The sequence below is a fragment of the Hermetia illucens genome, chromosome 4 (genome assembly GCF_905115235.1).
Source record: "Hermetia illucens chromosome 4, iHerIll2.2.curated.20191125, whole genome shotgun sequence".
In the NCBI taxonomy this organism is placed as follows: Eukaryota; Metazoa; Arthropoda; class Insecta; order Diptera; family Stratiomyidae; genus Hermetia; species Hermetia illucens.
In genome coordinates this window covers 49,081,078-49,107,802 of record NC_051852.1, presented here as the reverse complement: position 1 = coordinate 49,107,802, position 26,725 = coordinate 49,081,078, and the positions used below count along the sequence as shown (strand labels likewise).

Here is a 26,725-nt window from a genome sequence, read left to right as displayed (position 1 = left end):
GGTCGCCTGTTACTTTTCAGTGTAAATTTATATTTGGGATTGTGGTCGATTTTTTGTGATTCAATTGAAATTTTTAAAACGCCTAAAAGTATGCAATCCTGAAAAATTTTCGCAGCGGTTGTTGTATTAGCAGTGGTAAATAATTTATCGCCAGAATTTATGCAATGTGGAATTATTCTTTGGATTTGAAAGTCGTATTAATAATGTGTCTTCGGTAAAGATAATGCCTATATCCATTCATTCGCAAAATTCCAATGGGAAAAATTAAAAACGCTGCGTTTTCTTTTATTTTACTTTTATTTATGTAACGACAAATTATATTATTATCACAATTTGACATGTTCACTAACATTATGATATACTACGACAAAGATCTTTGACTTACATCAGAAAAATATGAAAATTAATAATACAATAATTGACTCTATAACTACGGAATTATTTTTGGAGGTTGCTGATGACTATGTTGAAAGTATGTCTCAATCCAAAATGTTAATGACAGCCTTAATGATACTCTGGAAACCGTTCGTACTGAGGATAGCATTTCCTGCTCTGAGATTTGTAATTTCACGCGCCTTGATCGCAATTCTGGGACCGTTCCTGTTCAGGTTGTTCTTACTGATCTTGAACACTCTTTCTTCGAGTCATCCTCTGTCGATGCATTACTGGTCCTTAAATATCATGTTTGTCACGTCCTGAAAAAAAAACAACAATATGAACAGTTAATTAATAAGTAGCGTACAAAGGAAAAGTAAAAAAAAACTTAACTAACAATCTATGTATGTATGTATGTATGCTACAAAGTTGAAAAAGGAGGAGACGGGAATGGAAAGAGTATGAATAATATAAAAATAGAAGTAAATTGTTGCCATTTTTTGAAAAGATCACTTAGTTCATTCAGGGTTCAAATTCGCCAAATTGTCCTAGATGACAAGCACGTTTCAGAAAATTCAGGATAGCATCTAAATTTCGCGATTTTTAGAGAATTCTTCAGAGATAGCATCCGGAACATCCTTTTCGCCACTACAAACTTGTTTATGGCGTGGTCCTAGGTCTTTATAATGTGATCCGCGTAATGCACCAGTGTCTTTTGGACAACATACAATACGTCGCAGAACCCACCGATCAGCACCAGTTTTGGACGGAATTTTCTCTTATTTTAACCACTGACCTACAACGTCGACCCCCACACAATGTTACAGGCGCTTAGACTATGGCGAAATGATCAAAACCTGCCGGGGATCTGATAGCACGGTAGTATGTCGCAGATACGAACAGGGGGATCAAAAAGCAAGGCCCTGCAACGAGAAGAAGAATTGCGCTCGTTGCAAGAATCGTGGCCTGTCTGGAGAGAGGGTTGCACATAGTGCGAGCTCGAGCGCTTCCGGTCTTCAAAGCGAAACTAGAAAGGATGAAGCCACGAGGTACATGATTCACATCCTACAATCAATATGCATTGGAGTGTAAACGCAGTTCACTAGGAACTACGGAAGCTGATCACGAGCCGCTGCCATCCTGTTTCTAATGGCATCCCGCTTTGGTTTCGGAACCAAAGACTAGAGGGTGGCTTTATTTGGATTTGATGTTTAGGGATCCAGCATCTATCTAGCACCGAACGAAACGATATGGAATTTGCGACGCGGAGTTGATGTTCTGGAAGACGCTGTCTTGGGCACGGGGAGTGGATCCCGATTGGAGAGAACTCTAACCCCAGGACGCTTGAATAATACGAAGACGGGGTCTGTAGTTTTAAACACAGCAACCACGACAACGTCTTGGCACCGAGACTCCGAAGAGAGTATTCTCGACGTAATATTGGCATCACGATAACAGGTGCCGTCGGTGTAGGAGTGGCGAGTTATGGAACCCTTCTATGTAAGCGGCCATCAATACATTGTGTTCAAAATAGTCGACACTAGTTCTCGGCGTACCCTAGTCTGGCACTCTTCTTGCCTTTGGACTGAGGGACATTGGACCGGAGATTGGGACATTCGGCAAAGCTCTTGGAACGAACAGAATGGCATCGGGGTATCTTCTGAGGATGGACGGGGCGCCGTTATCATTGTTGTAAATTCAGTTATGAACCTATTAACGATTGCTTACGAAGCTTCCATGTCCTGGAGGTCACCCAGTCGTAACAAGCCTTGACCGATTTGCAAAAGGAGTGTCATAAGCTTCGTCATTTTGCACAGTGTTCCAATCATTGGGAAGTATGCATCAGAATGACAAAGTACAAATCAGCAAAAAGGAGGGTCTGCAGCACGATAAATAAAAGCAAAAATAGTTGTTGGGAGGTTGAAAGAGTGGGAAGTCCTTCCATAAAAAATAAGTAGACTGCCAGAGCCCGTCGTTACCTTGGAAGAAGTCGGTTCATGGTAAGCTTTGGAAGTCAAATTTCTAGCAGCAGACACCTTCTCAGAAGTGCAACGTAGTGCGTCTTGCTCTGGATGGAAGTATGGCCTGATGGTCTCAAGAAGGAGGGGTATGGTAAGCGCCTTGCGCAAGTGCAGAGGTGGGGACTATTACGTCTGCCATCTGGGTCTCTACACTCCAAGACCTTATACGGACCCTCGTATGTTGGCTGTAGCACCTTCCAGGTGGCATTAGCTCTCACCAGAACGTGCGTGCACACCTGAAGCTCTCTATGCGGTTGTCCGTTGGCGTTTAAATCCAAGGAGCTTTCCGAGCTCCGAGAAGAGAGTAAATTCAAATTGCATTCTGGTATGCGACTATTACGGTGAGAATACCAAAGCACAAAATCCATTCTCGATAGAGAGTCTCAGCACATGACTGTGTTGTAATGTACTTTAGAGCCCTCAAGCCACTGCGTAAGGCATTAATCGTGACCGTGCGAGTCTTGCCGAGTTGTATGGTATGGAGGCGGTTCGTCGACTTAGGGAATACTACTACTTTCTTCTTAGCATGCCTAGTAGCCTTAAACTTTTGGCATGCGATGCATTTTCTGGCCCAAGAAGCACGTTCTTGTTCATTGACGGCCAGAAATATTTTAGAGATTAGCTGATTCTGAAGAACTGCGTCATTTTTCTGGGCCACAGCGATTGCCGAAAAATCGACTTTGGATGGGGTGCTGATTTCGAAGATCCGAGACAAAGCTTCAGCGACTAAGTTGTCTTTACCGAACATATCATGAATGACCGATGTAAACTGGCTGATTCAGGCTAAGTGCCAAAGTTGGCTGGGGGACGCTTTGTCAGGTTAGAGGGTTATGGTTCGTGAACACGGTGAAAGGCCTACCTTCAAGGGAAAAACGGAAATACTTGATACTTCTGGAGACCACACAGCCTCCCGCGAGAAGTTAGGACCAAACAGGAAGGCGTTAAGTATGGCATTGTGAGCAGCTTCGGGCAGAAAATGACGGCAGAAGTTTATCATACCCAAAAATGTTCTTCGGCAGCGGAGAGCTCGCGATCACGCCAGGGGTGGTGGAATAGCCTAGAAATTTCACCTGCTGCTGGAGAAATCTGCACTTCGAGATGTGCCAAATGCTCAGACTCGGTGGAAGACACGACCAGAATGTTATCCAACTAGACGAAACAGACGTCCAAATTTTGTAGTATGGAGTAAATGAATCTCTGGAAGTTTTGCACCGCATTCCATAGGCCAAAAGTCATCCGTGTGAACTCGAAACGTTCGAAAAGTGTGCATTGCCGCCTTTGGGATATCTTTAGGAGCTACAGGGATTTGTTGGTATTCCTTGGCGAAATCCAAGGTCGAGAAAATATGATAGTTTCTAAATAATGCGTAAAATCTTGGATGAGGTGGGATACCGGTCCGGAATGCTGCTGTTGGATGCTTAAAACTAAGGAAGGAGATAGAACCAAAAGACCCAAGCTGTAAGCCATAGTGGGACCAGCATAATCTCGGGATCGGAGAGTGAAAGTAGATGTTGAGCTCCGCAAAGGGGATTTAAAAAATGTCCGCACTGCGAGTATTATCGGGGTTGGTAGCACAGTGAAAAGGTTACACATATCAGGGAGAATTCTGAAAAGGAGGGTCTGGGTGAATTTACGTTCTACAACTTCAAGGGCGCGACGCTTACGGTTTCGAAGGAGGATCACACTAAACAGGAATATTCAGGGATGTTTCTAACAAGGGAGTTCAAAAGTGTTAAGGACAGCTGGATTGAGGTAAAGTCGGAGGAGGAACGCATGATTAAACCAGGGACTTTGGAAATGCGATGATGTCAATGAAATGATTGAAACGAAATTTGTCATGGAAGATTACACCCAGGTCTTGAAAGGAGGACAGTTGTGAAAGGTCATCTGTGTAAAGGAAACATGGGCAGGTGAGAATGGAGGAGAGATCATTAATAAAAAATAGGAATACAGTAGAATCCTGATAATTTGTATAGTCAAGGGACTGACGATTTGGCGCGAAATATCGGGATTACCCATTATCAGGAGTGCAAAATAAAAAAAATAACGGTGGGGACCGGCAAATTTGCACGAATTAGCCGGAAATACGAATAATCGATATACGAATTATCGAGATTATACTATAATAGTCGGTCAAGCATAGAGCTTTGAGTATTACCATAGGAAGGAGAGGAAGAACAAGAAAAAGAAGAAGAAACTCTGTATCAACAGTATGATAGGTAGGAGGAGATAATTGAGGAGGCGAAGATGAGTAGATAGAGTTTAGTCAACTGTACAAAGTTTTTGGAGAAATCGGTGTAAGTAGTTTGTATCTCCTACCATGAATTAAGGCATTTAGCAACGAAGTTGGTAAATACCAAGAGGTTTGAAGCAGTAGATCGATGTTTGACGAAACCATACTCCTCTTTCAGTACGAAGTGACCGAAGTGCGTGGTCAGGCAGTCGTTGACGTGTCTCGCAAGGATTTCGGAGCAAAAGGAGAGAAGAGAGATTGGACGGCAGTTCACAGCTAAAGTAGGGTCTCTGCTGTTGGGATAGCGATAGCCCCTTTCCGAAGATGAGGAACATAGGATTTTTCGAGACTTTGGTTGAAAATTATACACAAAGGGAGAGAAATGTATTGTTTACAGTTAACAAGGAAGAGGTTTAGGGGTCAGGCCCGACTTTGTTGTCAACATTACTAATGAGGAACCGAAATAAGAAAGGGATAAGAAGAGAATAGGCGAGAGATTCGGAGTCTGCATTTAGAAGATGTGCAGTGATGGAGGAAGTACACACGAAAGACAAATAAAAGCAGAGTAGGTCCCAGGGTTGTTGTGGAGGGTTGACAGTGGAGCAAAATTGAAGGAAGAAGGGAGCAAAATTGAAGGAAGAAGGGAAGGATTGGGTGAGGCTACGGGAATAGCGAGTGAATAGCGATTTCAAGTCTCCGCGAGCAAGGGCGGCTCAGCAAGTGTTTCTTTTGCGCTTTTGTAATTATATACTTCACAATGGAGCAGGTAGTCTTGGTATGAGTAAGGTCGGCGTTGTGTTGAGCAACAATTTTGACATATGGCGATATGCAAGAGAGAAGGAAAAGATGGCGCTCGGGGAAGTTTGAGAGGAATAGTTCGAGACTTCAGCCCAAGGAGTTTTTGGTGATGTTGAATTGCAGCGCAGAACAAGTATTCATAAAAGGGGAGAGTAGAAGGGAGGAGTGCCAAATGTTGTTGGAAGAAATTCTAAGGCTAGAATTATGTATTAGGCTAGTTAAGCATGGGGAGGTTGGAATCCCTACAGAGGAAGAAAGGAGGGAAGGAAACCTGAAAGTAAGGACAGGTTCTTCAGGCAGGTGAGAGAGGCAAGCACAGGGGAAGAGCGAATGCAAGAAAAGACATGTTCGGTGCGGAATGGATCTTTTATTGCAATTCGGACCCCATCGCTAGTGAATTTATGGGATGCGGATGTGTCGGAGACCTCGAAGTTTAATATATTATCGTCCAGCCAGGTTTCAGAGATATAGATGACATGATATTGTTGAGCCAGCGCGGATAAATTGAAGACACCGCATGTGTTCCCAGTTACAAGCTTTCTACGGAATTTTGTATCAATACCCAACTAAATAATCTAAAGCAAATTACGTTACAATATCTGCTGAAATAAAGTTAATAACAGTATATTATTATAACAAACTATAAACTTTTGCCAACGGTCGCAGCTTTAACTGAGCACGCCTGAAAAGTGAACGTTCAGGATGATTCTGCAGTACGCCATTGATCAAAATTGGTGAAAACAGTGTGGGCACTTTCTTACATGGATGTTGTGTTGAATTTTTGTTCAAACAAATTATGACCAATTAACTTTTTTTCTTTGTATAAGTTAAGAAAGTCCCCATCATAATCCGCAAACCACCCGGAGCCTAAACCCATTGAGGTTTTGGTCGTTACAAAGCGAAAAATACACCGTTATAAATCCAATAATATTTAAAAATTGAAGGAAATTATTAAATTTACTTGATACACGTTCACCAGAATTAGCAAGAACATTATATGATAGCATGTCTCCTCGACTACAAAGCATTCTATTGCAAATGGAAAGATATCACAGTCACAGTGGTACTCAAACCAGAAAAATCCGAAATTGGCCAAATGGCAACGAAGTATGAGGATCAAAACAGGGAATTCCTCAACATGAGTAATGCATTCGTTTTGAGAATGATGGGGTCCTAAGTCTGCATCAACTTAATGCTGGACCGGACCAAATGGGGAGCAACTTACTCCCTCTTTCCTGGTCCTGGGCTTGCACCCAAACTTTTCAAAAAGGTCAAGTGATGACGGCTTTACGGTTTCTTACCAGGGCAGAGGCAAATCGTCAGACGCTGCCTCACCTCTGCCCTGGGAGCAGCGTGACCGTAGCGGCTCGCAGATGTTGAGTGCTCCTTTATATAATTCGTACAACACGGCATGCCTACGAATTATATTGAGCGCAAATCCGCCTTATTGACTAGAGCTTGGCCAGAGCTGAAAATATTCGTTTTGAGCTCAATATAATATTTTAGTGTTGGTTGGTTGGTTTTTCGTGGTGACGCTGTCACCATATACTTTGTCTTCCCTTCATTGATGTGCAGTCCAAGATCTCGCGCCGATTACCGCCTGCTCGATCTGGATGAAGGCAGTTTGTGCGTCTCGGGTGGTTCTTCCTATGATGTCGATATCGTCAGCATAGGCCAGTAGTTGGGTGGATTAAAGAGGATCGTACCCCTTGCATTTACCTCAGAATCACCGATCACTTTTTCCAGGGCCAGGTTAAAGAGGACGCATATAGGGCATCCCCTTGTCGTAGACCGTTGTTGATATCGAATGGTCTTGAGAGTGATCCTGCTGCTTTTATCTGGCTTCGCACATTGGTCAGGGTCAACCTAGTCAATTTCGTCGGGGTTCTGAATTCTCTCATGGCCGTGTACAGTTTTACCCTGGCTATGTCATCATAGGCGGCTTTAAAGTCGATGAACAGATGGTATAATTGGTGTCCATATTCCCACAGCTTTTCCATTGCTTGCTGCAGAGAGAAATTCTGATCTGTTGCTGATTTGCCTGGAGTGAAGTCTCTTTGGTATGGGCCAATGATGTTTTGGGCGTATCGGGCTATCCGGCCTAACAAGATAGAGGAGAATATCTTATAGATGGTACTCAACAACGTGATACCTCTATAATTGCTGCACTGTGTGATATTCCCCTTTTTATGTATGAGTTAGTAATGCCTCTTTGCCAGTCGTCAGGCATTGATTCGCTGTCCCACACTTTAAGCACAAGTTGATGAACCACTTGGTGTAATTGGTCGCCTTTATATTTAACCAATTCGGTTGTAATTCCATTGGCTCCTGGCGACTTATGATTTTTAAGCCGATGAATTGCACGAACTGTTTCTTCTATACTTGGTGGTGGCAGTATTTGTCCGTCGTCTTCAGTTGGCGGGACCTCCAACTCGCCGATAGTCTGGTTGTTCAGTAGTTCATCAAAGTACTCAACCCATCGCTCCAATATGCCCATTCTGTCGGAAATCAGATTTCCCTCTTTGTCACGGCAGGATGAGCATTACTCGGTATGCAGCATTCTCCCGTTCCGTTGCTAGCTTACATTCATCGTCAAACCAGACGTCCCGATTCCTTTTGCGGCTGGGGCCAAGTATGTTTGTGGCTGTATTTATGATAACGTTCTTCAGGTGATTGTGAAGATCATTTGTTGATGCTTCATCTCCAGGATCCCTGTTGACTGCGGTTATTGCGGCATCCATTTCCCTCTTATAAGTGTTGCGGAGGGCTGTGTTGTGGATGGCTTTAGTGTTAACTCTCACCTGATTGTGCTCGGAGCACCATACTAACGAGATAGGGATCCGAGTCTATATTGGCCCCCCTATACGTTCTGACATTCATCAAAGCTGAGAGGTGGGCGCGTCGATCAACATTTGGTCAATTTAGTTGAAAGTGGTCCCATCTGGAGAGGTCTATGTATGTTTGCGGACCGCTTTCCGCTTCCAACAACCATTTCGTGTGACACTGCTAATTGAATGAATAAACGAATATCTTCCCTTAAGAGGCATCCTCCATATACAGTGGTTCAAACGCATAATCGGACAAAGAGTGATTCATGTTTTGAATTATCGTCCTGATTGAAGGCGAATTTATCCAATATATTTAGTTTCTCAGCACTTTGCCTCACATTTTGCTTTAAAATGTGTAAATATTAAAATCTATAAATTTTGCCGTCTGTAAAAATTCCATACTCGCTGCGCTGTAAAAAATTCCCCCATACCATCACTCAGCCTCCATTATGCTTGATAGGGGCCTGAATATTATGTGGATTAAACTGTGTATAAGGTTGTCGCGAAATGGAAAAAGATACAGTGGTCAAAAAAAGTTTGTTGACAATAATAAAATGAACACGAGGGGAAATGTAGAAAAATAATTCGTTCATTATGCCAGAATGGGTTGTAACATCCAAAAGAAACATTATTCAATACACATGTACAAAAAATGGAGAAAAGTGAATCAAATTAGCACAACCGTAGGAAAATGAAAGAAAATCCAACTTCACAGTCAAAAAAAGTATGTCAACACTACAAATAATGAGCTCAATCGCGCTCAAGAAACAGGATTAAAATAGTTTTTAATACTTCGTGTATCCACCGTTGACTTTAATTACGGCATCGATTCCACCAGGGTTCGAAGGTAATGTGTGGGAAGATTATTCCATTCTTCGAGGAGCCGCGTTCTCATTTCTGCTTTATTTGTGGCCATGCCCGGGTTTCATACGCTTTATGTTCCGGATCGCTATCCTGGTAAAGCTAGAATGAGTCTAAGATGCCTAGTTTCTCAGCACTCTGGCGCAGGGTAATTGATAATTCGCTTGAGTTATGTCCCCACAACGGCAACCAACATATATCATATAGATATATATATATATATATATATAATATCTTACATTTACCTACAATTCGTATTTCGCCTTAGTAATCATAAAATCATTGTAAATTGCACTTTTTCCAAATTCGATATAAAATACATTTTTCCGGCAAGTAAGTTCATTGTGACAAATATCTTTCTAGTACACGCCCGATGTGCATTTTCGAGCAAGCATAAAATATTGTATAAAAGTCAGAATCATAAATTAATGCAAGTGGTAATCGGGAATCTGGTAGAAACGATGCCCAAATAAATTCTTAAAAATTTAAATATTTGTTTTTTTCTTAAAAGGGTTAGTGCATAACCTGTAACTCTTGTCTTGTAACGACAGTTTTTCGGGTCGAGTAGAGCGCGGTTTCCTGTGAATCCTATCCTCGTTTTTATAAGCCCAGATTGTGTGTTATTTTATTTTTCATTTTTTTCTTTTATCCTGTGGTCGTGTATTCAGTTATTTTTTTAGTATGTTACCAAAAATTTGGGCATACTCAACCTATTTTTCTCATACTTTTACCCCCGTTTTAATTTTTTCCACCGTTGTTGACAAATTGTTTTGTCCACTGTATCTTTTCTACCGTCTCTGCACAAACATCCTTTTTCAAATCGTTTTGGACTATATTTTTCCAATTCATTTGCTGTTAAGAAATGTTTTTATTAACTTCTTTTTAGAGCATGGACTCATCATGATTTGAAAATTTCTGTTTATAACGTCTAAATAGTGAAGCCTTCCATAAAAAAATGTCGGATGGTTTGGACAGTTTTACCTCTTTTATGTAGTTTTATTATTAATTGGCGTATTTCAAGAGTTGTTTGTTTTGGAAACGACAGCCATTCTTTTCCTTTTGAAGAAAACTTGAATATTGCTTTTAAATTTCAACTGACCCAAACTTGCACCTATCAATAATCAATAATTCCAGGAAGGAAGTAACGTTATTTAGCTCAATTCTGCCGATTTGTTTGTGTTCGGTTATTCGTTTAACGTGATTTTTTGCCTATTCCTTGTTGTTTTGATTTTTGATAATTGTATCGAATGAAAATGGATTGTGTTATATACATCTACTGAAAAGTTAGTTTATTAATTAGGAGTTCCATATAAATTTTGGTCAAAATTTGAAGTAATCTTTGTCCGATTATGTATTTGACCCACTGAGGATGTCAGGAAGCTGCGCATTCTAAAAATCTGAGGCAGGAGAAACATCGCCTGAGGTCTAGAGTTTTTCGGCTCCAGACACGCGGTCGAGTAGGTGTTTTTTTATTTTTCCATTCACATTTATTATCCCCATCTTGTATTTTAGATTTTGATGCAATCACCAAGGATTAAGGACATCCAAAATTTTGCTAATGACATGAGAGGGACTGAAGTATCCCCAAGGACCCCGTCATCCAATGCCTACCTAGCTGGCTAACACAAAATCGTGCAAGCGCGTGCGAACGCTACGTTTCAATGGATGTGCCTTATTTGCAGGTGGACGTTCACGATCAACTTCGCCATTTCTTTAGGTTTTTGTGATAGCTTCGCCCTTAGTTGACCTTGCTCAATTCGAACGGACTTTTGGTCCCCATGCCACTACTTTAGACGTTACATCCCTCTGCCATCAACGAGATTTGAACCACAACCTTCCGTTGCGATAGCCTGGTGTTCTAGTCATATCTTTATTACAATAAGGTTTAAAACAATCTTCCACCAATTTTTCATATAATTTGATCCAAAGGTAACCCGTCTCAGTTAAGTATTACATGTACGTACTCAATTTAAATTTTTCCCAAATGGACACGTTACAAACTAAACCTCCATTGTGAGTACGTTCAACGCCAACCAACAAGCTACCGACATGAACGGAGTGTGACGTTTCTACTTACGCAACTGTCAGATGGCTGGAACCTGACGAAACTTGGCAACATTGAACTTGCAACTTTGCTTTCACTCGCCGAATCGATTTCAATTGAGTTCCCAATCTCCTGTACGTGTACGTAGTGGTTGCACTGTTGTTTGTGCGGTGGATCGACGGAGCATTTCTAGCATTTATTAGTGGCACTTCTGCTTCTTAATAGGTACGAAACTTCCTTATTACTAAAACTACTTAGCGTAATGGCTGGCGAGCGCGGAATCTCGAAACCGGGGAGTTTCCGCGCGAAAACAAGTCCGCAATCGCAACTGACTGATAAGTTGACTGCTGACTACGCGAGATGTGTCCAATTGGAGCTGGTGAACGTGCACGGCAGGGGCGGGCGTGAAAACTAAAACTAATGCGGAATGCAAATAGCGAATAGCGAGATGTCGCCCGGCAAAGATTACGCGAATATTGCGCGTCCAGTCAAGGTTACATTTGTTTGTAAAGAAAAGATCGCGGTCTGCCGCGCCTAGGCGAGCGCAGGGATCAACGTTCGTCCGAATTCGGGTTGGTACGTGTACATGCACCTTAGGCCAGTAAAGCCTCAGAAGTTATCATCCGGAGACAAAATCAGGGCAAAAAACGGAATTTCTGAGTGAACCCAAAGGTCAGGCTCGCAACTGATATTGTTGCTGTTGAGTAACGTCGCTTCTAGGCACCGCAGTGGAATTTTTTCGTTGCTAATCAATTGATTGGTTGCACTTCGGGGGGCTGCCGGGGCCGATTGTAGCCATGGAGGCAGTGGTGGAGGAACACGTGTCCTTCAGAACGATGTGTTGTTTAGCTACCTCGTGCTGTGAAGCAAGAAGTCAGCAAGCATTGTTTTCACACCTCGCACTGTATATAAAGTTCCACGACCTGCGTGAGGCAAACGATTCTGCTGCAGTTGTAGTGATGGCCAATTGGCCAAAAAGATGTTGGGAACTTTGTCCGTTGCCAACTGGACAGAAATTTTGCTAACACGTTGGCTCTCAATGTGCCTCTGTCAGATTCTAAGCGTGGATGCTAATGAAGAATGGACCACTTGCACGAGGTCGAGTCTCATCTCTAATATTACCTTACCTTGCTCCAGCCATAAATTCCACACAGTCGACCTTCGTTCAGAATTCTATGGTTTAGGAATTTATTGGCACTTTATTCTTGAAGTACAACTCATCGCACTCATGACTGGGTTGGTGATAAAGTTATTAATGGAATATTTTTTCACGATAAGTGAATATTTAATGTATTGCGTGAATATTATGGCGGCCCGGATTAGGGTTAATTGTAGACTTCTTCGTTCAGCAGGGAATATTTTATCGGAAAATATATTAATTGCATTACGAGCACTTCATACTTTCCAAGCATAGACCTTCACCCCTAGATTATTTTCAGTTCGCAGTGTGAAGAATGGTGTATGAGTCTTGTCGGAATATTGAGCGACATGAATTACTTCAATAATTATTGCCCAAACTTCTACAGGAAAAGTGGTGGTTGATAGAGGGCAAATATGGTGATTAGACCGGTCGAACGGTATCCCAATCTCGACTACTTGGGGGGGAAGTTAACTTGACGGCGCTTGCTCTTGTATTATGGCAGAACAATGCTTATTTGTTATTGCTTGTGATTACCCATATCATGATCATCTGCTTATCATATATACAAGCCCACGCTGATCTGGGGGTAACGTAACGTAACAATATGTTCTTTCGTGTAGGAGAGCTGCATTTAGAGGTTTCTTTCGTCGGAATCGAGTCGATGTCTGTCTGTTCGTGTGTCTCTCTGTCACACCCGATTTATTCGAAAACGGCTAGACCGATTGTCACGTTGTCAAGTTGGTTAGAGCAAAGGCATTACTCTGGGGAGTTTGGAGGAAATCCAACTATTATTAACAAAGTTATAGAAGGTGAAACTTTTAAATTTTATGTGAATTCCTTGGATTCTAAAACGTATGACGTCATTATAACATATCAATTCGTCAATATCACTAAACGTGAGCTCATATGAATGGCAGGTCGCAGGGAAAGACTTTCGTTTTGGCTTGTTAAGCATTTATATATCAATATCAATTACTCGGAACGGACATATGTATGTATTTATATGTATATGTAAATGAAACTGAAGGATGTATTTTTTTTAACCAAATATAGTCATGTAGGGTATCAAATGAAAGGTCTCAATTAGTACTTTTCGAAGCCGGTCTTAGTTTTAAGATTTGTTAGAAAGGCTTGGATTGGGAGGGGTGGAAAATAATGATTTCTTTAACGGACCCATTCTCAGAAACTACCTACCCGAAAAATCTGAAAAAGTTCATGAAGCTGCCTCTATATGTTGCCCAGGCCTCAAAATACTCTCCATATCTATATCTGTTCAAATTAAGTTAATAATAGTATATTACCATATTTTTGGGGAAATTAAATAAAACCCCCCTTAAGTTTTTCCCAGAGTTATAAAAGTTGGTAGTAGTATTAAATATAGTATGTAGCGAATTATCCCCAAATTTGATCAAAATCATACCATTAGTAACAAAGTTACAATGGCTCAAAGTTGACTTTATCGTGTAAATTTACTGCAACTAAATATCAATATGGGGCACAATAATTCTTCAAGGATGCGGTGCGATTTCCCCTTAACAGAATAATAATAAATATCAATATCACACTAAAGTGAGTAGTCAGACATGATAGATGCATATACATAACGGGCTAGGTACAAATGAGATAGTTCTATACTCAAATATCACAGAAGAAGCAAACAAAACCTTTCATATCTGAAGCGGCCAGCTTTCGGTTTCCCGACTTGTTTATTATTTCAAATAATTAATCGTTGGACACACCGCATAATTACACTCAGGTGAGATGATCTGCTCATTGATGAAGACAGAAAGTTGAGGAATCAGCCGATTTTTTTGGGCATGTCCTCCGGATAAGGGAGAATGGGAAACGTCACCAATAACAAAAAGGAATAGCATCAGTGACAAAATACCATCTTGTGAACCACGCTTTGGATTTCAAATTCCTCAGAAATTTTGTTCCGATGTGACGCATGAGATATTTTATGCCATCATGTTACTCTGATAATGGCTATCTGTTTCTCCGAAATGACCCTCTTGCGTACAGCATTAAAGATGCATTCCCACTTGGCGCTCCAAAGGCTTCTCAAAATCGATGAAGAGAAGATGGGCGGAGATCTGAACTCCGAACAGTTTCGGATATTCAAAGTGATCCGAAGGGCGTTGGTGTGGTCAGTGCAAGAGGATGCAGAGCGGAATCTCGCCGAGGTAGAACTTCACTAGATGTTATACGATTGAGAATTATTGTGAAATGTTCTGTGCAATTAAGTTACTTATCATCATGTATAAGGAGAAGACCGTTAACGTCTCTGATCAAATCATCGAAAAATTTGGCTCTTCGTGAGGCGCATACATAATAATAATAATAATCGTTGGCGCAACAATCCATGTTGGATCAGGGCCTTGAAGTGTGTTAGAACACTTCATTCAAGACCGTAACCGTACACTATAGGATTACTGTACCCTATAGGAGGCAATGTGGTCAACATTGCGCTCGCCTGAGATTATTACCCTGATTTGACTCAGGTACTCATTCACAGCTGAGTCGACTGGTATCCGACGTCAAATCACGATACAAATTCCACTGCCACCAGTGAGATTTGAACCACGACCTTCCGTACGACAGCTTTGCGCTCTAATCACTCAGCTATCCGGACACTGCGGTAGCTTAATCATTATTATCTGCGGCAGTTTCTGTCTCCCTCGCCAGGGTAATAGCAAACTCCTTTTTGCCAAGGGACACGGTATGCCGAACTTCCAGAAATTTGCCGCGGTACCGGATTTTAAGTGCATAACGTTCGCCACGTTCGTTGAAGCGGCAACCATAAGCTTTAGTTCCCCACGTTTTTCAATCATCAACTTCCATTTTTCGGTAGTCAGTCAGATCTTTTCGCAAGTTTTATAGGTCCTTTTTCAATAACAACAACAATCTTTATGAAAAATGAAACTCTTTAAGTTTGATTAAAACTAGAATGTAATGATAAAATGAACCCGATATGTCTAGCAAAGGTAGAACTAAAGTATTATAAATTTATGTAGAAAGTTTTAATAGAAAAAATGAAGCAATATCCATAACATAAGATTGAGCGAGGAGCGGCAAAAATAGAAGTTCAATATTTCGTTCAGCAATAAATAAAAATGCAAATGCTTGAGTATAAAATATTAACAAAGAAAGATTCAATATTTGGTTGTGTTTGCTTTGCAACCATGTTTCATCGGGCCCACAAGCTTTTGATGCCTTTCAATAGGAATTGGGTTCCAGGAACGTTTTATTATAGTTCAAAGCTCGCTGTTATTTTTTGGTTTTCGACTACTAACAACTTTTATGACGTCCGTCTAAAGATTTTCTATTGGATTGTGGTCGGCGATGTGTCAGGGCGATTTTTTCAAAAACCATTCCTAAATTTCCTGTCCGTACGTTTTGAGTTATTTTCCTGCTGTGTAACTCATTTAAAATCTTGGGAGTACACTTATTCAAAGAAAATATTAGATTTTCCTCTATGATTAAAAGTGTTCACATTATAAGAAAGATAAATAGTAAAAAATGTGGGAAAATTCCCCATGGCTATTATTTTTACCTCTCTGAATGACGACTTCGTAAGCGGATTTGATGAGATGTCACATTGCTATTTTTTACCACCATTGTATATGCATAGCATTTAGTAACGTTTTCTTGAGATTGACCCTAACTGCTGCGATGCCCATCGAGATGAAATACGGATTGTTATATGGATATGCGCTGCCCAAGCCACATCTGTTACGTGGTCGCCCCAAGGTAGGGCTTTTGGTGAGTCGTCGGAAAAAAAGCGGTTGCGGGGCTCTGCGGCCATACTTAGATGCGACACGGGGTACCAAGCCCAAGGTGCAACCTTCCCTCTTCGCTCGATCTCCATGAACGTAAATAGCAGTGGGTTATTTTTAATACCTAAAAACGAACACGAGCGGTTCTTTTAAGAATTAATAACAATAATCCTTTTCGAGACGCCCCATAATGTTCAACTCCAGAATCTTAATAATTAAGTGTGACTAGAATCTCTAAAGTCAAGTTCAGGACAGTAGTGCACAATATTAATATTGTAGTGAATGAAACAATCGATCATCGTTAAGTATAAGCTAAAATTTCTAAGAAGTCACGCGTGAGATGCTTTCGAATCACACTGATGACAGCATACATTGACTGCTGTATTTCCAGCGGTAGTTTGCATAAATTTTATTTTTTCATTCCGTTGAAAAAGATTTGACATATCTTCAAATTACTGCCATTCAAAAAAGAGGGGTAGAAGACTACTTCTCAGAAGCCCAGTCGGTAATATCTTACAACATCTAACAGGTGAGGATCGTAATTACAGTACCACTTAGAAAGGAAATCACCTACGAGACTAAACGTCTCTGGACGAATACAAAAATAGCAAATTTTGAGGTATTCTACCGAGGGAAATGAAGAAAAAGTACTCAAGGGGGGGGCGGGAATTTGGCAAAGGAACAATTGTTCATAGAGAGAAGGCATGTAATCATAAGATTATGAGAATACGGATTCGCTTGTGTAAATCAAACGAATGTAAGATTCTACGTTGGTCGTCATTTACCATGAATCGTCATCTCGTCAATCAAAAGAGCGGAGCTATTCAAATAACCGATTGTGCAAGTTTGGCAGTTCCTAAGCGTTAAAGTCTCTTATCGACAAACGTTTGCAAACATCCGCGTTAGTCAGTCTTGGGAAAGTGGGTCGGAACTTTGAACATTTCAATTTCTCACACGTTATGTATAAAATTTTACGTGGCTTATTACATTATGTAGTTGGATTTGCAGAATGAGAGAACTAACATACATTCCTATTAACGAAATGCGGAAGTTACATTTATTCAGACGGGAAGCTGAAGTAGGAAGAAAAAATAACGTATTGACCACGTGCGAGTTTGGAAAACTCGTGAGAATCGTCTCACAACTTGTTATTCTGAGGCCAAGTTGCCGTAACATCAAGAATTACTTCGCGAGGTGTGCTCTGGTTTACACCACCACGACTAAGTCACGCGTCCTTCGCGCTTTCCGGGCCCGATCCAGTTCCTGCAGCTTACTGTTTCATTTATCGCGCTTCAATTTGCTTCCAATCTCAGCATTTTTTCCACGCAATTATGGGATCCGATAATTGCATTGAGGGTGTAGTTTAACCTCCCTCTTTCAATCGTTTCAATCTCGGACAGTGGAACATAACATGCTCCGGGTCCTCGGTTGTTGCGGCAGTCTAGGGGACTCATCCAATCCGAAGCGGTGTAAGCACTTCCAGTACCACCTTTTCCCGTGAGGAACTGTTAGGTGGTAATTAAATTCTCCGTGCTTCCGCTCGACTCATCTCTCAATACACGGGATCAGTATAAGGGTCTAGCGGGCTTTTTCAGAATTATCCGCTGTTGTAATCTCCTGTACAGCTCGGCTCGATTCGCCCTTTCTCGGGTCGAGTGTACCCCATTCGCTGGAAGACCCAAGGGAATCATCACCGCTATGACACACACTACGTCGCCAGATACTGTCCTACATGCACTGCACACCCTCGCGATTTTGGCTGGTTTGCCGCACTTACCCTTCCCTGGTTCACAGGCCCCGCGACAGGTCGACCAAGAAAATGCATAGAATGTCGTTACAAACATGATGATCGGATTAAGTCACAGGCCTCGGAGAAATGCTAAGGCGTCCACCTCAGTCGACGCGGCAGGACGGGCCCCGGTCCTGTCGAGAAATGGGCAAGGGTTCTTGACGCATGGACGGCGTCAGGACGTAAGCAAGTTAGTCCGCACACAACGAACAAAACAAATACGTGTCTGCACGCTAAATGTTGGTACCCTAACTGGAAAGACCGAGGAACTCGCAAGAGCCCTCCGGAAAAGGTGCATTGACATCTGCGCTCTGCAAGAAACCCGTTGGTCTGGTTCCAAAAGCTGCGACATTGAACGCGAACGCGGTAAAAATGGCTACAAACTTCTCTATTTTGGTAACCCACACACTCAATATGGTGTTGGCATTGCCATCTCAGAGGGTTTCCGTGATGCCATTAAAGAAGTCGAACGATTTGATGATCGGCTGATGAAGCTCACCATTATATCAGCTGATCGCACTATTCACTTCTTCACCGCGTATGCACCACAGACAGGTCGACCTGATGCCGAGAAAGATGCCTTCTGGCAACTTCTCGATGAAAAGACTTGTCACGTGCCTGCTGACGATTACATAATCATTGCCGGCGACCTTAATGGTCATGTGGGTGAAAAGGCAGACGGTAACAGGTGCCATGGGGGAAAGGGGTTCGGAGCGCGCAACGAAGGTGGCGAGCGTATAATCGATTTTGCGGACACCCATGACCTTGTACTTATGAATACATGGTTCATCAAACGATTGTCTCATCTTCCCACATTTTATAGTGGGAACAATAAAACGCAAATCGACTATATTCTCATAAGACGTCAACATTTTACCACTGTCACTGATTGCAAAGTCGTTCCCTATGAGACCATCGCACATCAACATCGGCCGTTGATTGCTGTCCTGCGAATTAAGCCACCGATAAAACGGCGTGAGGAACGCACTGGCCCGCCGCGCATTAAATGGTGGCGATTTGGTGAGAAGAACGAAGAAACGGTCTCACTCATACGATTGCCAACCATTACGAATGTGGAAGAATCATGGAACCAAATGAAAGACAGGATCCACAAAGCGGCCTCTGCAACCCTCGGGGTCACCAAGCCGGGTAAGCGGTACATCAACCGAGATACTTGGCTTTGGAATGATGATGTTGAAATGAAGGTCCGTGAAAAGAAACGCCTCTACCACAAATTTCTCGACGATAAAACGCCTGCTAATTGGCAAATTTATAAGAATGCCAACCGGGAAGCAAAGAAAGCGGTCGCTGTCACCCGAGCGAACCATTTCAAAAATCTTTACGATAAACTGGACACTCGGGATGGCGAGAGAGATCTGTACCGACTTGCTAAAAGCCGTGATGAACGCACACAGGATATCGAACACTTCTGTTGTGTTAATGACAAGAACGGTACTTTCCTTACTGATCGTCGAGCCGCGACGGATAGATGGCGAGAATACTTCGAGCAGATTTCAACTGAAGAATTTGCTCATCCTCCACTTCCACAATCATTGCCGACATTTGGAGCAATTCCACCAGTCAGCGCAACTGAAGTCGAGGAGGCAATAAAACAAATGAAATCGGGGAAAGCAACAGGACCTGACGACATTGCATCTGAGCAATACTGACGCAATACACGCTGCGCGGTTACTCATGGAGAAACACCGTGAGAAGCATCGCCCTCTTTACATTGCCTTTCTGGATCTAGAGAAAGCGTTTGACCGTGTACCACACGAACTCATCTGGTATGCTTTACGACAACACTTCGTGCCAGAAGAACTCGTGCGCTGGGTTCAATTGCTCTACCACGATCCGAAAAGTAAAGTTCGAAGTATGGCGGGTGTATCAAAACCGCTTCGTGTCTCTGTTGGAGTTCATCAAGGAAGTGCCCTCTCACCACTCCTCTTTGTCCTTGTTATGGACACCGTCACACGGGATATCCAACGTCCAGCGCCCTACACACTGCTTTATGCAGATGATGTTTTCCTAGCATCTGATAGCAAAAATGATCTCGAGCAACTTGTTCAAAAATGGAATGATCGCCTCATGCAACACGGTCTCAGATTGAATTTAAACAAAACTGAATTTTTGACGACCGATCCCCATGAAACAGGCACAATCACTGTCAGCGGCAGTGATCTGCCCAGATCTGAGCGATTTAAATACCTCGGGTCAACGCTATCAGCCAATGGAGAGCTGCGTTATGAAATTGCTTCACGCATTAACGCAACCTGGATGAAGTGGCGCTCCACAACTGGTGTCCTTTGTGATCGACGTATCAACGAACGTCTCAAATCTAAAATTTACCGCAATGTTGTCCGTCCAGTCGTTCTCTATGGTTCTGAGTGTTGGCCGACCATAAAAGACAATGAACGGCGTCTCGCGGTAATGGAGACGAAGATGCTACGTTGGACTAGTGGCGTCACACGTTTAGATCACATCCGAAATGAGGATATCCGCGATCGTTATGGGGTTGCACCGATCGTGGAAAAGTTGCGAGAGAGGCGTCTTCGATGGTACGGTCACGCAATTCGTGCAAACGAGAATTCACTTGCAAAGATTAGTCTGAACATCGAAGTCGATGGTAAACGACCAAAAGGCAGACCTAAGCAACGGTGGCTTGATACGCTGGATGGGGATTTGAAAGCCTCGAGATTGCACCCAGATCAGGCATTCGATAGAGCCAAATGGCGAAGCCGATCATGACGAGCCGACCCCGCTTGTGAACGGGACAAAGGCTGAAGAAAAAGAAGACCCTTCCCTGGTTCACTGTGTTATGTTATGATTTTAACAGGCAATTTCAGAGTTTTGTTCGGAATCCCCCAATTCGTCCACAAATCCCTCGTAGTTTATCCTCGGTTATCCCGGGGAGAAGATGCCCTGTTGAAGCGTTGCCTTAGGTGCACTTTCTTCCTGTTGCGGGGAAAGGATTGCGATTATTTTGAACAAGAGTCGTGGGCACGTCACACGCGTTGTTCCGTTCGCGTCATGACGTCCTTCTAATGCCACCAGGAATGTCGCTTTCTCCAAAGCTTTAGTGAACCACCCAGCTATCGTGATTTTTCCACTTCTGTTCACTCGACTGTCGCCTCCTCTGTTTCTGATGTCGAGAAAGATGGTGGTCACTGTGGATGTAGTCTTCGCTCACCCGGACGGTGGGGACGCATCCAACGTTGTTTAGTACGAAGTTGAACTCCGCGAAGGTTTCAAGCAGGATTTACTACCCACGCGTTGAAGTCATCTTTACCGTCCAACATCAAGCCGTCTAGCATTGCCTCATATTGTGCTTAGGTTACACTAGGAGGATCGTAACAGCTGTAGATGGGCACAATAGTTCTTCAAGGACGCGGTGTGACTTTCCCTTAACAGCTGTAGATATGGACGCCTGATTTGCGCATACGATTCAGCTCCCTTCTATAAGCCGGGCACCTGCCATCACGTGCAACGTGCCGGTCGTCTCCTCCCTTTTCACTTTGCACAACATGCATCGCGGATATCCAGTGCAGTTTTTGATAAGATGGCCTCCATCTCCACACTTTCTGCATCTTCTCCACCTATGATGCTCACTAGTACATGCTACTGCACAGTGACCGGAGTCGAGGCAATTGAAGCATCTCTTGAGAAATACTTGCTCCCTAAGTCGGAACACGATCGAACCTGTCTTAACTATTGTCAACCGGCAACCTAAGCTAAGCTCACCTTTATTAGAATAGTAATTAGATTAAGATAGTTTGGGAGATTAAAGACACAAATGTGGACTTCAAATTAGTCTGTCAAAGAATTTGTCGTGCACTTGGGAAGGGCTAACACAGGGGTGATAGCCGTTATGGAAATCGGCAGTTAACTTTTGCCGTCCATTAAAAAGTCACATCATTCGTGTTCTCCTTCCATTCCAAAATCAGCATGACCTTTTTGGCAATAATTTTGAATTTCTGTCATAGTTTCGAACCTAAATAAGCAGTTAATTATACGTCATATAACGTCATAGTCTATTTTAATATTGAATTTCAAAGATTGAGATGTGGAGAATTCTCGGTGAAATATTTTAAGCAATATTTGAAAGCAGTAGTAACACAGAATAGTTGTACCAAAACAATGGTGGGTATGAAATTGTGTTTTTCTTGGAGGCGAAATATTGACAACGGTCATACAACTACCTTTGTGATTTCAAAGGTGTTATTGCAAAATTAAAAAGTTTAGCAACTAACGTATTAGTGCATGAATTTCACTTTTGCCGATTCCATATAAAATCCACCATGTAACGCTCGTGTCCAATTTGCTTGCGAATGAAAGCCAAAAAAAAATACAATTTAGTAATCTTCCAAACGAAGCAAATTCAAGTAATCATGATCGCACTATGTGTGCGCTGTTGTGATGATCTAGTATGAATCATGGAAAGTGCACACCAATGCATGTGAAGCGGCCTCCGTATGCTTCCAAAGTCTCTTCGCTACTTATTGTCTGGTTTTCAAAGCTAACTGTTATTACGTTTTTGGATAGAACAAGTTTTATGGATGGGCTATGAAGAGGTGAAACGCAATGAGTGCTAGCTGGCGGCAGTGGTGACGAATGCCATCAGATGTGCTGCAGAGATTTGTGGTTGCTCATGCTATAACTGTTCAAAGTTGCCATTGAAATTTGGTCGGACCTTCTGAATATGCATTTTTGTGTTTGCTTCGCAAGAATTTGTTGTTTTTAAGAAACAGATTTATAATATATGTGGAAGGTGCTCTTTCAATGGAAGGTCAACGTTTTCCTTCCCCCTATTCTGACCCGAAGATTGTTCTGTGCAAAACTCTGGCTTAGATAAAAGCTAATTATTCTTATTGTAAGCCTTGTATCTGCTGAACTCCTGGTACCATAGCGAAGCAATTTTTTCAAAGTGATAGTTTGCCATAGTAGAATTCGTAGCTTCACCACTTCCATGAAGCAGAGAACACATGTCTAAGAACCAACAACATATAAATAAATTTACACTTTTTCTTCCCATTTTTGATCGTTTCTCTATATTTATCTGAACTGCAGCTCTTATCGCAAACTAGTTTTTATGAGAGCATGTTAGTTTCGTTCTATTCAATGTTGAGTTGCTTCTTCAAATCAAATTCGTTTTCAATGCATTAATTGCCTCTCCGATGGTTGTGTTGTGAAATGTAGAATATTTTCGTTTACTTACTTTAGTAGATACAGAGCCTTTTTTATAATAACTTAAAAATAATAAAGTCGAGTATTGTCACTGAAATTATATAAATTTTTTTTTCATTTTTTCTCGCCACAGTTACCACTATATTTATAAATTATTTGTATATAATTGTATAAATTGTTTGTATAAGTTTGCTGCTAAGTTAAACATAATTTAACTAAAAACAAACAGAAATGGCACAAAACGTGAAAAACAACAAGAACAAGGGCAACAAGAATCAGAACAAGAAGGTAAGACGGACACGAGTAAATTAATGACTAACCAGAACTAAGAGCCAATTGTTACTCCATTTTAAAGGGTCATCAGGATAAGTCAGCAAAGAAAAGCAAATCCAGCACAAAAAAATCGTCAGTTTGTCCATGGCTGTTTGGCAGCTTCCTACTTCTTGGTGCAATCGCAGGAGTGCTAGTTTACGATACAAACGTTAACGGCAAGGGCGTTTTCCAAAAATCCGTTACCGGTAAATTCCTTAAAGATGCTGGCGCATTACCATACGTGGAGACCGCGTGGTATACAGTCATGTCGAACTGTGCACGAGGTTATAAGTGGGCGGAAGTGAATTTACCGCCTGTATTCGCAAAGGCTTGCGAAGTCTCGAAACCCTATGTGGATCTGTCGAAAGATCTATTAAAAATAGGATGTAACACATTAACCAGTGTTTGGGAGAACCTCAAAGATTTAGTAGCAAGAAAGGGGCCAGTTGTAACAGAATTTGTGAGTACTTAATTCCACACATGATTTCGGAAAGATATTTAACGTTTCGTTTTACAGATTGAACAATATGCACCGGGTCTGCCGCAGAAAATCCAAGACTTTTCCGTGTCTGCTTGGGCGACCTCGGTCGAAGTGTACCAAAACAGTTGTGATTTTATGAAGACAAAGGTCTTTGTGTAAGTATTGCTAGTTGTTTGCTTCTTTGTGAATATTATTTTACCACCCTTTCCTCCTCACTCTTTTATGTAGCATTTCATGTTCAATCTATCGTGTGCAATCATATTTTACCAAAACCAATGTTTACTTTACAGAGGCAACTTATCCCCCGAGAATTTATCAAAAGCTTTAAATCAAACGCAAGCTGTTGCGGCGGAGTACTACAGTTGGTTTCATGAAAAAGTCGACGCATATGCCAAAATAAAATGATTCTAAGAAAATATGCAAGAAAACTTGTATGATTTAAGTATATGTATTTTAGATCCATTTTTGTCATTTTTCCCTATAGTTTTTATAAAAAAAGGTATATCTTGAAAAGGAAAAAAATTGTATGATTTTTATTCTCCTTTTTCTCACCTGCTTTCCAAAATGTTCAAATAAAACAAGTCGATGGAGGAGACCTACTAGCGTTTTATACGAATATACACAGAAAAAGTATGGAGATGTGTCTATATGCAGATATATATTGATATATATGTGTGTATATGCAGATATATATTTATTTTGGTTGAGAAAAAATAGAATTTACAGAAGCAACACATAAAAAGAAACCAGAGTAATTGATCAGTCAAAAAGAAAACTATTCATGAATTGTTTGTTGTCTGAGTTTTCCTAATGTAATAAAATAATGTATTGTAACATATCACTCGACTTTATTATTTTATTGATTACTGCGGATTAAAGCGATTGTATTTGTTAACACCAACCGATAACATTTATTGTTTTTGTTTGTGATAACCCGAATGCGTTTGCAACATGGGCAGCTTAAGGTGGTTTAATGTGTGTCCAATGCAATGTTTTTGAAATGTTTTGCCAGTACAATAGCTTTGTTATCTGCACCATTAGGCAATGAATAACACAAGGTGTAACTTGATATGTGTATGTGTGATAACGATTCTACGACGCTAATGCAGATGTGCAGATTTATGGAAATGCGTCGGACTATGATAACACTCTGACGACGTGTCGTAGAATGGTCCTAAAAATCAGTTGTTCGCGGTGGCCCTACATAAGAGAAAACATTTTCATGGAGCAGTCTTAACTTGGTCAATTTGTTCTAGTATTGCTTCATATAATCATGCATCAGTTTGATCTTAGGTATCTGTTCTAGATTCACTTTTATCAAGATCAAGAAAAGTGACTACCTTAAGCGAGTCGTCCTATAATGTCTTGGTGGTAAGTGACGTGGAAGCTCAACTTCATGGGGAATGCCGTTGCACGGTAGGCAGATAGTTTCAATGTTCATTACTTGATGCGATAGCACCGCCACTTTCAAAGCTGAGCAAGGGTAGCTTTCCTTGCTCGGAGTAGAATTTTCGTGTGAAATGTCATGTCTCTATTTCGTCCAAGGCACAATGCAATTTACACTAAAACGGCAGTTTCGTCCATTCATCATCATCATCAATGACGCAACAACCGGTATCCGGTCTAGGCCTGCCTTAATAAGGAACTCCAGACATCCCGGTTTTGCGCCGAGGTCCACCAATTCGATATCTCTAAAAGCTGTCTGGATCATCCTCATCCATACGGATTAAGTGAACCCACCGTAACCTATTGAGCCGGATTTTATCCACAACCTGACGGTGATGGTATCGCTCATAGATTTCGTCGTTATGTAGGCTACAGAGTCGTCCATCCTCATGTAGGGGGCCAAAAATTCTTTAGAGGATTATCCTCTCGAACGCAGCCAAAATTCGCAATTTGTCTTGCTAAGAACCCAAGTTTCCGAGAAATACATGAGGACTGGCAAGATCATTGTCTTGTACAGTAAGAGTTTTGACCCTACGGTGAGATGTTTCGAGCGGAACAGTTTTTGTAAGCTGAAATACGCTCTGTTGGCTGACAACAACCGTTCGCGGATTTCATCATCGTAGCTGTTATCGGTTGTGATTTTCGACCCTAGATAGGAGAAATTATCAACAGTCTCAAAGTTGTAGTCTCCTATCTTTATTCTTCCCGTTTGATGTTGGTTGGTTGGTTTTCGGTGCTGACATTGCCACCATATATTTTGTTTTGCCTTCATTGATGTACAGCCCAAGATCTCGCGTCGCCTGCTCGATCTGGATGAAGGCAGTTTGTACGTCTCGGGTGGCTCTTCCCATGATGTCGATATCGTCAGCATAGGCCAGTAGTTAGGCGAATTTAAAGAGGATCGTACCTATTGCGTTTATCCCAGCATCACGGATCACTTTCTCGAGGGCCATGTTAAAGAGGACGCATGATAGGGCATCCCATTGTCGTAGACCGTTGTTGATGTCGAATGGTTTTGAGAGTGACCCTGCTGCTTTTATCTGGCCTCGCACATTGGTCAGGGTCAGCCTAGTCAGTCTTATTAATTTCGTCGGGGTACCGAATTCTCCCATGGCCGTGTAGTTTTACCCTGGCTATACTATCATAGACGTCTTTAAAGACGATGAATAGATGGTGCAACTGGTGTCCATATTCCTACTTGGGAAGATAGTGGAGAATATTTTATAGATGCTACTCAGCAACGTGATACCTCTATAATTGCTGCACTGTGTGATATCTCCCTTTTTATGTATGAGACAGATAATGCCCCGTTGCCAATCGTCAGGCATTGATTCGCCGTCCAATACATTGAGCACAAGTTGATGAACCACTTGGTGTAACTGGTCGCCTCCATATTTAACCAATTCGACTGTAATTCCATCGGCTCCTGGCGACTT

At 41.8% G+C, this 26,725-nt stretch overlaps 1 protein-coding gene and 1 long non-coding RNA gene across 4 annotated transcripts; one reads left to right on the top strand and one right to left on the bottom strand.

Annotated features, from left to right (window-relative positions):
* Nucleotides 1–278: 278 nt before the first annotated feature.
* Nucleotides 279–11,331, bottom strand: LOC119656144. The gene is made up of 2 exons (XR_005250006.1): nucleotides 11,194–11,331; nucleotides 279–695 (listed from the first exon to the last, which is right to left on the bottom strand). It is a non-coding gene; the product is annotated as an uncharacterized LOC119656144 (long non-coding RNA).
* LOC119656143 lies at nucleotides 11,247–24,681 on the top strand. 3 transcript variants are annotated; one of them, XM_038062477.1, is made up of 5 exons: nucleotides 11,247–11,385; nucleotides 23,280–23,338; nucleotides 23,406–23,822; nucleotides 23,880–23,998; nucleotides 24,134–24,681. In XM_038062477.1, the coding sequence occupies exons 2-5, from the start codon at nucleotides 23,282–23,284 to the stop codon at nucleotides 24,246–24,248; spliced, it is 708 nt and encodes a 235-aa protein (XP_037918405.1). In that variant the 5' UTR covers nucleotides 11,247–11,385; nucleotides 23,280–23,281; the 3' UTR covers nucleotides 24,249–24,681. The 3 variants fall into 3 exon arrangements, with proteins under 3 accessions (XP_037918405.1, XP_037918403.1, XP_037918404.1); XM_038062475.1 differs by having other exon boundaries at nucleotides 11,251–11,385; nucleotides 23,184–23,338; XM_038062476.1 differs by lacking the exon at nucleotides 11,247–11,385 and adding an exon at nucleotides 21,881–22,006 and having other exon boundaries at nucleotides 23,184–23,338.
* Nucleotides 24,682–26,725: the final 2,044 nt, after the last annotated feature.

What these genes read in the sequence shown, in the direction of transcription:
- LOC119656143 (XM_038062477.1), top strand. Translation starts at nt 23,282, where the DNA reads ATGGCACAAAACGTGAAAAACAACAAGAACAAGGGCAACAAGAATCAG. An exon ending in GGCCAGTTGTAACAGAATTT is followed by an intron (nt 23,823 to 23,879) that starts GTGAGTACTTAA and finishes TTCGTTTTACAG; the next exon opens with ATTGAACAATATGCACCGGG. An exon ending in ATGAAGACAAAGGTCTTTGT is followed by an intron (nt 23,999 to 24,133) that starts GTAAGTATTGCT and finishes TTTACTTTACAG; the next exon opens with AGGCAACTTATCCCCCGAGA.